This window comes from Marmota flaviventris, chromosome 1, assembly GCF_047511675.1.
Source record: "Marmota flaviventris isolate mMarFla1 chromosome 1, mMarFla1.hap1, whole genome shotgun sequence".
Lineage (NCBI taxonomy): Eukaryota > Metazoa > Chordata > Mammalia > Rodentia > Sciuridae > Marmota > Marmota flaviventris.
The window spans coordinates 89,126,065-89,138,169 of record NC_092498.1 but is presented as its reverse complement, the minus strand read 5'-3'; the positions used below and the strand labels follow the sequence as shown (position 1 = coordinate 89,138,169).

Genomic DNA, 12,105 nt, shown 5'->3' with positions numbered 1-12,105 from the left:
ACCACTGAGCCACAACTCCAGCCCCAATTTAACAGTTTATATTTCTATTTTTATGAATTATTTTAAAATGTTTCATTCTGAATATGTCAGTATGCATGCTTAAAATAGACATTTTTCTACATAAGCATAAGACAACATTATCACACCTAATAACAATTGTCTGGTATCATCCAATACCCAGTTCAAATGGAAATATCTTCCCTTGTCCCCCAAATGTCTTTTCTTTCTGCTTTGTTAAACCAGAATCAACCAAGCACTCACTGTTATGTTTGTTTAGTTTCTTAAATCTTTTATAAAGCATGACAGCTTGTTCTCAGCCTTGCGTTTTTAAATTTTTATTGTTTATGGCACTAGGATTGAACCCAGGGGTGCTCTACCACTGAGCTACATCCTCAGTCACTTTTTACATTTTGATACAGGGTCTCACCAAGTTGCCCAGGCTGGCCTTGAATTACAGTCCCTCCTGCCTTGGCATCAACTCACTGGGATTACCCCTATCAGCCACCATAACCATGACTTAAAGAGTCAGTAGGGTATCCTATCATTTGTTCTTGGTTTTCCTGATTGTTCTGCATTTGATGTTATTTGATTCTTCTATGCTGGTAGTTCCTGAGACAGAAAGATGGATGTTAAAGGCTTGATTATGCAGAGGTTAAAGATGTTTGGAAATGATATTTCATGGATGATGCTGGAGCTTCATATTGCAACACATCAGAAAACATAATGGTAGGCTGGTCCACTGTTAGTGATCTGATTGATCTGGGATAAGGTAGGAGGGACCAGATTTCTCCACAGTTGGTTGTTTTTCCAGAGATAATTTGGCACCGTGTAAATATCCCACTCACTATGGCCCTTCACCAAATGGTTTCATTGATGACCCTAGCATGAATCAGTTATTTCCTAATAACAACTTTCTATCATTCTTTTAACTTAGCAGGTTTCTAAAGAGAACTTCGCCTTCATCAAGTGGTGCTACTTGGTTACCCTGAAAAACAGCTGCTACTGGAAAGGCAGATTAAATGTTTATTTTCTTAAATTACCACTTTTCAGATTAAGAATTGGTTTAATAGTGACTATTACAAATTTCAATAAAGATTGTTCCCGGCCTCCTTAATTTGGCTTAATTTTCAGGGAAAGTGACTTTTATTCATTTAATTTTTAAAATCATTTTACAGTTTGTTGTTATCTTTGATGCTCACTTGTTCTAGTTTTGGCCAGTGGGCTGTCCTTTTGAAAGGACATTTTTTTTTCTTCTTTTCTGCTAAATGTTCCAAGCGTTACTTAACCATTCTCAGCTTCCAAACTGACGTCAGTCATTTCTCCAGGAGCCCCTTTTAACCATGAGTGGTATTCAGAAACCAACATCCGGGTGCTAGGGATAGTTATTACTTCTGGGCTTGAGTTCATATTCTTCATTTTTTTCCCCCCACTTCAAAATTAACACAAGTTTTTACTTGAGATAACTTATTTTATGACCTATTTTAAAAGGTTACATGGCTAGTAAAGGGCAGCCTCGGGATTTGAACCCAGGCGTTCTTCCTCCAGGAAGGGAGCAGAGCATTCAGAGGGCCTTCTTCAGGTGGCAGAGCGTCCTTAGAAAAGGTGTCAGGTTGATGATCAGGGCTGGGTGCGGGAAGCCGCGGGATGAACAGAAAGGTCCCGCCGACTCCAGGAGGACAGTCGGGAGCAAGCTGCAGGGCGAAGGAGCCATCGGGGAGCACCCAGGGCCGCCGTTTGGACTGGATCTGACTAGCGCTTCCCACAGCGCAGAGTGGATCAACCGCTAGGTGGGAAACGGGTTGCGCGCCGCGACCCTCAGCGGGCGCCACTCGCACTAAACTCCCGCCAATCAGAAGGAGCCTTGAGCAGGGGTCGGGACCATCAGAGGAGCGCATCCAATGAGGAGTCAGCTTCGGGTCGCCTCAGGAGAAAACATTTCAGAGTCCCCGCGGAGGGCGGAGAGGGAGCGGTGGAGTTTGGCCAATCACAGGGAGCGACTCACGTAGGCGGGACGGCAGCCAATCAGAAGAGCGCTCGCTCCACCGCTCTCGGCACACGCGTGGAGTCTTCCCGATCCCCTGGGGGCCAGCGCTGCGGAGACCGGCTTCTGGTCGTTGGCAGCAGCGCCAGGTTCCTGCGGGCTTCTTGCACTCCTGCTTTCCGCCCCCCCAGGACGGTGCAGGCGTCTGGTGAGATATGGCTAGCTCGTGTTGCGAGGAAGGCGTGGGCCAGGAGGAGGAGAGTTTTCTGTACTTTGCCTATGGCAGCAACCTACTGACGGAGAGGATCCACCACCGAAACCCCTCGGCCACGTTCTGCTGCGTGGCCCGCCTGCAGGTCAGTGGTCCATCCTACCCCTGCGACGGCGGGCGGGTGGTGCACACGTCAGGACCAGGCTCCCCGAAGGCGCGTCCTGAGGGGTATGCCTGGGCAAAATGGGCCAGGAATGCAGTTCATTCGGAGGCGTGGACGTCCGGATTTTGGGGGGATCTGGATCCCGCCTCCACTGCTTTCAAGGCCCTGTGCTTGACCCCCGTTGGACTGTGTACCCCTGCAGCAGCATCCTCTCAAGCTGCCCTGAGCTTTCTCCCTCTTGACGTTTCCACCACTGCTGTTCACTGCATAGCTTTGGCCCCTTCTGTCTTCTCCACTTAGGGACATCCTCATAGAGCTCATTCAGTTGGTACTTTACAGAAGCCTTCTCTGACCTGAGACAGAGAATTAGTTGTTTTGTTACATGGTATTGTAAAAATCTATTTACCCGTTTTTCTCTCCTGATCTAGGAGGTCCTGAAAGTTGGAACCCTGTCTTCATACTAACAGCTGTGTTCAGTTAGGTCAAGTGACTGGATGAACTTTAACCAACCTTGGTAAATCATTGTTCTTCAAAGGACCTTAGGAGACAGTATATTTCATTCATTCAGCACCTGTTCTGGCACTGAACGCTGACGATACAAAGATAATTGAGTAATGTTACTGCTTTGAGGACCTCCTGATCTATAGGAGACAGGTGCATATTATGTGCAAAACATTTTTGACAGTGTTGAGCTAAACAAGCATGATCTTTGCTAACCTCGTCAGAGTTCTTAGTTGCAAGCAACAGAAATAGGCTGATTTAAGCAAAAAAAAAGAGAAAAAAAAGTGTTGAAAGGCTGCTGGAGAGCTCACAGAATGACTAGAAAGGCAGGAGTACAAAGCTGACAAAAGAGACAGACATAAAGGGAGGTGCGGCCCCCTCTGATAGACAACAGAACCAGCGCAGGCAGCCACTGTTGCGCCTTTGCTGAACTTGTAAATATGGATGCTGTGTGTTGCATCACCACCTGCGCAGTACCCAGCCACTGTACTGCATCCCAGAACTTCCCAAAACTCACACCACTAGGGTGGAGTCCCTGTCCACCCTGAATATTAGCTTCTAATTCAAAGCCCCAGGTGGATGTCCTGATTGGCTTAAGTCTTGGCTGCAGATCTGTGCCTGACCACCTTACTTTTGAAGCTTCAAAAATGGTATTCAGTCTGTGGTACCTCATACCCCAAACTCATAAAATATGGAACATCCCAAATGTGGAAAGAGAGTTCAAATGCTTACAATCGGAGCAGAAGGAAGTAATATTAAGGAAGAGCTATTCATTTACGAGTATGATCAGTCTTAAGAAGGAGATATTCAGGGCTGGGGGTGTAGGTATGTGGTAATGTGCTTGCCTAGCATGCATGAGGCCCTGGGGTCAATCTCCAGCAGCACATATACACACACATGCAGACTTTCAAGGTCTAACAGAATATATAACCAGAGGACCTGTCCTACCCAGGATGTTCAGGAAAGCCCTCCCTTTTAAAAAATGTGACTTTTAAGCTAAGGCCTAAATGATTGGGGAGGTGGAGAGAAAATAGAAGAGCATGTACAAAGGACCTGAGAAAAGAAGAAGCATGGGACTAGAGGAATAGGAAAGGACAACATCCTAACAGGACCACAGAGGCCTAATAAGATTTTAGACTGTATCTCAAAAGCAATGAGAAGACCCATTGCAGAATGGAAGCAAATGAAAGATCATATTTAGATCTTTGAAAGGTCATCCTGGTCACTATGGAAAATGAGTTTAAAGGGGGATAAGAGTGGGAAGGTCAGGTAGTTTTTACATTAGTTCATGCCAAAGATACCAAATGCCACCTTGAATGGATTTGAATAGATTAGAGGGATATTTGGGAGATAACGTTGCTGACGCTTGGTGATTGAGTCTGAAGATAGGACTTGAGTTTTTGCACAAGACCAATGTTGATGATGACAGAGGGAAGAGGAAGATCAAGTTTGGGAGGGAAAAATCTGAACATGCTGAGTTTGAAATGCTTGTCCCAAAGCCAAGTGAACAGAAAAGTACTAGTGGACATCTGTTAGCTACATACTATGTACTAGGCCCTGTTCTAAGCACTTTTGAATCTCAGAGGTGGGCTGGGTTTAAAGATAATCAGTTTATCAGTATGAAAGTCTAATCAATCTGAAAGTTTAGATGGTATTTGAAGCCACTGGAGGTGATGAGATTGTCTTGGGCAGGTTGCTGAATGGATAGAGAAAACGGCCTATACTGAATCTTGAGAAACCCCAGTGTTTAAAGATAGGGTAGTCAGGGAGGAGTTGGCAAAGGGAATTGAAGAGATCAAGGAACAGCCTGAAAATGAGAATAGAAGGCAGACAGGTGAGGGTGGTTAGCCATGTCACAAGCAGCTGAGAAGTAGAGCAAGATGAGAAATGAGAATGGTCCATTGGATTTAGCAATAGACGACCAGTTCCTGGTGTGGGTTGTAATTTTCATCAGATCTCTGATTACCCGCCAGGGATGCTTGGCGCTGGAACACCCATATGGCAATTGAAGGTACTGGGCATTTGAACCATCCTTTTTTCCGAAATGTGTGACACAGTTTTTGAGAAAATAGGCTAAAGGGATAAACTATAAATGTGGAAAGGACCTTAGGTTATTATCTATTCCAACCTCTTTCACTTTACTATTAAGGGAATGAATTGCTGAAGAGATGGAAAGAAATCTTCCTAGACCAAGCAAGCCAAGTTAGAATTTTCAGTCTTCCCCAGGACTTATCCCCTGATGGCTCATCTCTGATGGAAGCATCTAAACTAGAACCGTGGCTCCATTCTTATTAGTTGTGAGACCTTAGGCAAGTTGCCTAGTCTTTCTCAGCCAGTTTGTCTTGCTGTAAAATAAGTATAAATAAAGTTTCTGCGGGACAAAAGGAGATGGTCCACATAAAGCTCAGAATATAGTTTATAGTGCCCAATAACTTTCCATGGTTAACTGCTCCTATGATTTTTGTGGATAAATAAATACACTTCATGAATATTAGAGTAATGGTCTTGAGTATACAAATCACCCTCACATGCCAGTTCCCTTAGGATAAATATAGTGATATAGGCTGCTAGGATACTCTGCAGACATCAAAGTATAACCCCCATGTAGCCATCAACCTGTTTCTCTCTAAGTAAAATTATATATGTGCACGTAAGTAAACTGGGGAATAATTTGCATGCAGGTTGTGTTAAGGTAGTGGGGCTATGAGGTTTTTTTCTTAAGTCTTTTTTTTTCTTTTTTGCATGCTAAGATGCCTGTACTGATTCAGCATGTTTCATTTTTTTTAATGGAAACTATGAAAAAAAACATAGTTCTTCAGATCTGTGTCTTTGTTAATCTCTGTATTTTCCACAGCTGCTTTTATATAGAAGGAACTTAAAGCTTATTGAATGCTTTAATTGCATGGAGTTCAAGGTAAATCGTTTTTATTTTGAGAAGGGAAATGGGGGTTCAAGTGGATATTGATTATATCGCTTTGGTTTCCTTTGCAGGATTTTAAGCTTGACTTTGGCAATTTCCAAGGCAAAACAAGTCAGAGGTGGCATGGAGGTATAGCTACCATTTTTCAAAGTCCTGGCGATGAAGTGTGGGGAGTAGTATGGAAAATGAACAAAAGCAATTTAAATTCTTTGGATGAGTAGGTGACTTCTAATTATAAGTTTAAAATAACTGATTCATAAGTGAATTGTGTGTAAGCATGTGTATTTGTGTGTTAGTTTTCAAAACCATATTCTACAAATGTATTCTTTACACTTAGAACCAACATAAAGGGTATAATAGTGAGTTTTAAAGAATGACATTTCTGTTGAGATTTGGGGTGATGTTTGTAATCTCTTATGTAGAAAGATGGGAGCTCTGATTTTTTTTATAAAAATTTATGTTTGTAGTTTCAGATTGTGAAAAGGCATAAAGACTTTTGTAATTGTTACCTATTTTTATTGATTTTTTGAAAGCAAGTAGATTCACTTTTTGAAGAACAATTCTTGAAGATGGTAGTTGAGTCAGTCAGTAATAGCAATTTGTGAAAGCATCTAACAGCATATTAGAAATTTGATACTTGTTATAATAAGAACTCTCAGAGTTGTATGGCAGAGCATTTAAAAGAATTTTTTTTAGTTGTAGATGGACACAATACCTTTATTTTATGTATTCATTTTTATGTGGTGCTGAGGATCAAACCCAGTGCCTCACACATGTGAGGCAAGCACTCTACCACTCCAGCCCTGGCAGAGCAAATACAAAGAGAACGAGTCAAAAGAGTGGACCTTGAGAAGAACATGTTATCTGACATGCTTGATACTGTAACTCACATAAGAACCAGCCACACTCCCTCTGCTCTTCTCTGAATGGATATTCTGCTGTCAGAAAACTTCAGTTAATTTTTTTGTAGCCTAGACAACCATGTTTCAGGAGTTTAAAAATGGAAATAGGTACATCTAAGCAAATATTCTAAGATGATTACCACAGATCTGTTGGAAGTATACCACCTGCAGTTGTTCTTAGGTGACTTCTAGGGATAGGTTCCAGGATTCCTGAAGATTCCAAAATCAAAGAATGTTCAAGTCGCTTATAAAAACTGGTGGAGTATGTGCATGCAATCTGTGCACATCTTCTGTATAATTTAAATCAACTGCAGATTACTTATAATACCTAATACAATGTAAATGCTATGTAAGTAGTTTTTAATACTGTATTTTTTATGAAATGACAAGAAAAAAGTCTGTGTATATTTAGTTCAGACCCAATTTAAAAAAAAAATATTTTCAATCTGGGGTTGGTTGAATCTGGATGCAGAACCCATGGATACATTGGGCCAACTATAATATTAAGTCTCAGGCTTTCTAATTGAAACACTAAAGTCCTTTCGATGTGATGGTAGTTATATGTTCCACTATATTTCTAACAACATAGGGAGCAACTACATCTGTATAGTTAAGTTGTTAATACTGTATCTGACTTGATTAAAAGTCCTAAATTGCCTGTGTCACATGTGGTTGAAATTTCACTCTTCTGGTTTCAGGCAAGAAGGGGTTAAAAGTGGAATATATGTTGTAATAGAAGTGAAAGTTTCAACTCAAGAAGGGAAAGAAGTAACCTGTCGAAGCTATCTGATGACAAATTATGAGCCTGCTCCCCCATCTCCACAATATAAAAAGGTAAGCTACTTGGACTTTTGGTGAATCCTTTGTAATTTTCACTGAGATAAACTACAGAATATCTTTTTTTTTTTTTTAAGGTTTTGTGTGTTTACAAAAATGATGGGCAAATTTTAGAATATGGTGCATATTTATGTGTAATGATAGAACTGTTTCTGAAACTGTTCATTAAAAAAAGCCTTTATAAATTTATATAAGTCACAATTCTAGACATGTATTTTCTTTTTTAAAGTAGAAAAGCATATGATTTTTTGGGTTTGTTTGTTTTTTTCCTTTTTATGGCACTGGGTTCTAAATCCAGAGTGGTGCTCTGCCACTGTGCTACATCCTAGCACTTTTTATTTTTTGAGACAGCTAAGTTGCTGAAGCTGACCTTGAACTTGCAGTCCTCGTGCCTCAGCTTCCTGAGTATCTGGGATTACAGGTGGTCACCACTGTGCCCGGCTTATGAGGGTATTTTTATTTTTTTAGTTTATATTTTTTTAATATACTTTTAGTTATTGATGGACCTTTATTCATTTGTTTTTGTGTGGTGCTGAGAATCGAACCCAGTGCCTAGGTGCTCCACCATGGAGCCATAACCCTAGCCCAATGAGTATATTTTTAATAGATTTATTTTATACATGGTTTTTATAATCTTCTTTTCTTTCCCCTTCACAAAACAGTGTTTCATGAACACCAGGATTCATTTTTCTGGGGGAAAAATATATTCCCTAATACTGAACTGTTTTTTAACCCTAGATGGAAAAAGAAAAGTCACTGGGCCTTTTAAAATCAGAGAAATCACCCTTGTAAGCATAAGACAAGAATGTGGGGCAGAGACCCTGACATGCCTTTTTAGAAACCCAAGTTTAAGTGCTTACTGGCAAGGTCAATTAGAACACGGCACTGTGGAGGGTTAACATAGTTCCCAGACCTAGTCAGGGATGTTCTAGTATGGATCCTAGAGTTATTATGGATCTTGGTATGGATCTTGAAAGTGCCACTGGACACAGTTGCCTTTTAATTCAAAGCAAGAGTAGACAACGGGATTAAAACGAAAGCTTTACTTTTTTTTTTTTTATAATTTTTTTTCTTAAAAGGTTATATAAATAAACTTTTTGTCTTAATATAAAAATATGTTAAATCATGTTATTGCATAAAATTGACATTCTGCAAAGATGACTCAAACAGCTTTGAAAACTCCCTATTCATTCCTACTGTGTGAGAGAAATGGCTATTTCTCAATTTTGTTCTATAATTATTCTGTAGTTACCTGAAAGCTAATATCTCAGGCTTTTATAATACAAAAGAAGGTGTAGTCTGCTAAATTAAAATAATATTCCTAACTAAAAGCCATTTATTTATTTATTTTAACCATTTCTAGGTTATTTGCATGGGTGCAAAAGAAAATGGTTTGCCACTGGAGTATCAAGAGAGATTAAAAGCAATAGAACCAAATGACTATAAAGGAAAGGTCTCAGAAGAAATGGAAGACATTATCAAAAAGGAGGAACAAAAACTCTTTAGAACATAACAGTATATTTAAGAATATTTTGTGTACTAATATAAAATATTTGTAACATTTAAGAACAGGGATCTGGGATATCACTATGTCTCATCTGTTTTCACCAATGTTTGGAAGGGGTACCTCACTTGAGTGATTCTATATTTTCAGACTATAAAAAGCAGCTGGGTTAAGAGTTAGACAAAAAGGGACTATGCAATTCTGGAGTGACAAGTAAATGTGGGTACTCCTGTGGACACTTAAAGCTCATGTCTTGGGTTGATCTTAAGTGTCCTCTTGCTCTGTGACAAGAATAGATTTACATTCTGCTCAGTGATGGTGCTGGTGAATTGATCTGCTCTGTCTGGGCTTTTTTTTTTAAAAAAAAAAAATCAGTTTAATCAGAGTAAGCAAACTAATGGCAAGTTGATAATAAAATTTTGGAAACTAGAAAGATGGGACACCGTCCTAAGAGGAATAAATGTAGTGGTGGTTTAACCCGTTTTCCCTACCAAAGTACTCCTTTCCATTGTGCTGTTAGACAAATCATCATACATGCTGGAGCCAGTCTTGGCCATGTGGAGTCTATATGCATGGAGAAATGCACAGACTCTGGAGCCAAGCAGCCTGGGTTCAGTGATCAGTCCCACCACTTTCTAGCTATGAGACTTTAGTTTATTTGATGCTCTGTGACTTACCCATAGAGTAAAGAATTTCTTCACCCACAGGGTAAGGATAATCAATATTTCAGGATTGTTTGGAGGGACAAGTAAAAACATGTAATAAATTTAGGTCAAAGCCTGGTGATAAATATTAACAATCATTATTGTCCTCATTTAAAGAATTCAGTTTGTACATGGCCATTCTTGGAACAGGATTTTAAAATAGAAGAGTCAGGATTATGAAAGAAGGAATGTTTCAGGGATAGTTACCATTTGAGTTTTGGCTTTTCAAGAAACAGTTAACATTGAAAAAATAAATGGTAACATCACTAAACTTATTTACTGAATAAATGAGGAAAGAAGACTCACAAATTAAGCGATACTGATTATCAGAAACTCATGTCTGTGTGGTGGGCAGTGAGCTGTCCTTTTAAACTTGAATGGAAATGAACTGGGCACAGGAACATAAAATAAAATGTGATTTGTTCTTTTGAGGTAAGGCCCAAATCACCTTCAGGTTGCAGCAATTATTCTGTAGTGAAGTTGAGCTGTAGACCACAGATAGATGCGATTCATAACTGTCATACCTCATGGTTTTCCGTATACCCTCCAGTATTGTGGTTTAACTTCTCCCCAGAAGACCAAGTTTGTCAGCAACCCAGAAACCAGTGACAGTAAGGCTCAATTTTGCTACAGATACTAAGACCTGAATATTACTCTAATAATCTGTCTCACCAAAGATAGCAACTTCCACTAAGGATTCACAATGCTAACACCAAGACCTTCATGTCTGGCCTTTTAACGAAAATCTGATACTCATGAGGCACACTTTTTCCAGTTGTTTTCAAGGTAACACCAAATGTCATATGTTGGATTTCCCTTTCTACCAGAGACTTTGACCCTCTAACCACAAAATAACCAGATCCTGGATAAGCCATAGTTTTGAAAAGGGTTTCTGGGGTTGTAAGAAAACATAGGGTATCTTCAAGGTGGACCAGCCCCTTCCCCACAGAAAGAAGGAAGATGAACTGTGAGTTGAAAGAACAGACTGTACTGAAGTGACCCTGATGTCCTGGGATTCAAATGCCAAAGGCAGCTCCAGAATTGGACTACAGCTCCGGAGCACTCCTGCCAATGGACAGGAAAACAATCTGAGAAACCAGGACCCTTGAAGAGGAACTACTATGGTCCCCAAGTGATAGCTGCAGTGCCTCCTGCAAGTAAAAGCAGAAAAAAAACCGAGATTTGTTTAAAAATCAAATTTTTAAAAATCCACAAGATTTTAAGATATTATCAAAAACAGAGGCTGGGGTTGTGGCTCAAAGGTAGCGAGCTCACCTAGCACGTGGGAGGTGCTGGGTTCAATTCCCAGCACCACATAAAAAATAAATAAATAAAATTAAGGTATTGTGTCCAACTACAACTGAAAAAAAAAATCAGAAAAACAGACAATAAAGTATGTAGGGAGACTTTGAGTTCTGGGATGAAGTAGAGATACGGTTCCATATTTCACTAGTTAAATGCAACTAAAATCTGTGAATATAAAATATAATGGGAAGACCCTAAAAAGTGGAGAGAAGGCAGAGTCCTAGCTAGGGACCTCAGGCAAGACAGTGTGGTGCTGAATTCCCTCATGTCACAGACTTGGGTTTGAAAAAGTGACCCAAAAGTACTATGTGAACACACATGACAGGAAAAGCCTGCTATCTCTAGGCAGAGGCCCGAGAGAGACAACCTAATAAGACAACTTAGAGAATAAGCATTCTAACTGCAGTTATCATAGAAGAAAAATGTGGGCTCCCATCTCTACCTCTGCCAGCAGAGGCCAAGCAGGGAGCTTAGATTTCCATACCCCCTGAACTGGAAGCAAGGCACCCTAACCTGTCACCACCAAAGTAGTAGGAAAAGGCCTTTGAGGGAGCCTCCTCAGAGCAATAAGCCTCCCTCTGTCAGTGTGTCAGAGAAAATCATGTGGGAAGCTTGGATTTAAACCCTCATCTGATGGTAACAATACCTGTTTGCCTTCCCTGTTGGAGTGGTTTCAGAGTAAACTCGCAAAAGTAGATTTAAATACAGTCCACAGTCTCATAATCTCCAATATGCCCAAGTTTCAGTTGAACGTCATTCATTCTGAGAAAAAGCAGATCCCAAATTAAAATGTAAAAAGACAAACCATAGATGGCCAAAACCAAGAAGACAAATATGTTAGAATTATGTGTTAAAAGATTTAAAACTGGGGCTGGGGTTGTGGCTCAGGGTATTGCAGCCTGCCTTCAATGTGTGGGGCACTGGGTTTGATCCTCAGTATCACATAAAATCAAATGAATAAAAGTATTATGTCCATCTACAATGAAAAAAAAAAGATTTAAAACTGATAACAGAAAAATGTGTTAAGGAACTTGCTTGAAACAAGTGAAAATGTAGACAGCCTCAGTGAAGAAATAG

At 40.1% G+C, this 12,105-nt stretch overlaps 1 protein-coding gene across 1 annotated transcript; it reads left to right on the top strand.

Moving 5' to 3' along the window:
* Positions 1 to 2,076: 2,076 nt before the first annotated feature.
* Positions 2,077 to 9,964, top strand: Ggct (gamma-glutamylcyclotransferase). Its single transcript, XM_027939689.2, has 4 exons — positions 2,077 to 2,337; positions 5,848 to 5,993; positions 7,377 to 7,512; positions 8,879 to 9,964. The coding sequence occupies exons 1-4, from the start codon at positions 2,197 to 2,199 to the stop codon at positions 9,026 to 9,028; spliced, it is 573 nt and encodes a 190-aa protein (XP_027795490.1). The 5' UTR covers positions 2,077 to 2,196; the 3' UTR covers positions 9,029 to 9,964.
* Positions 9,965 to 12,105: the final 2,141 nt, after the last annotated feature.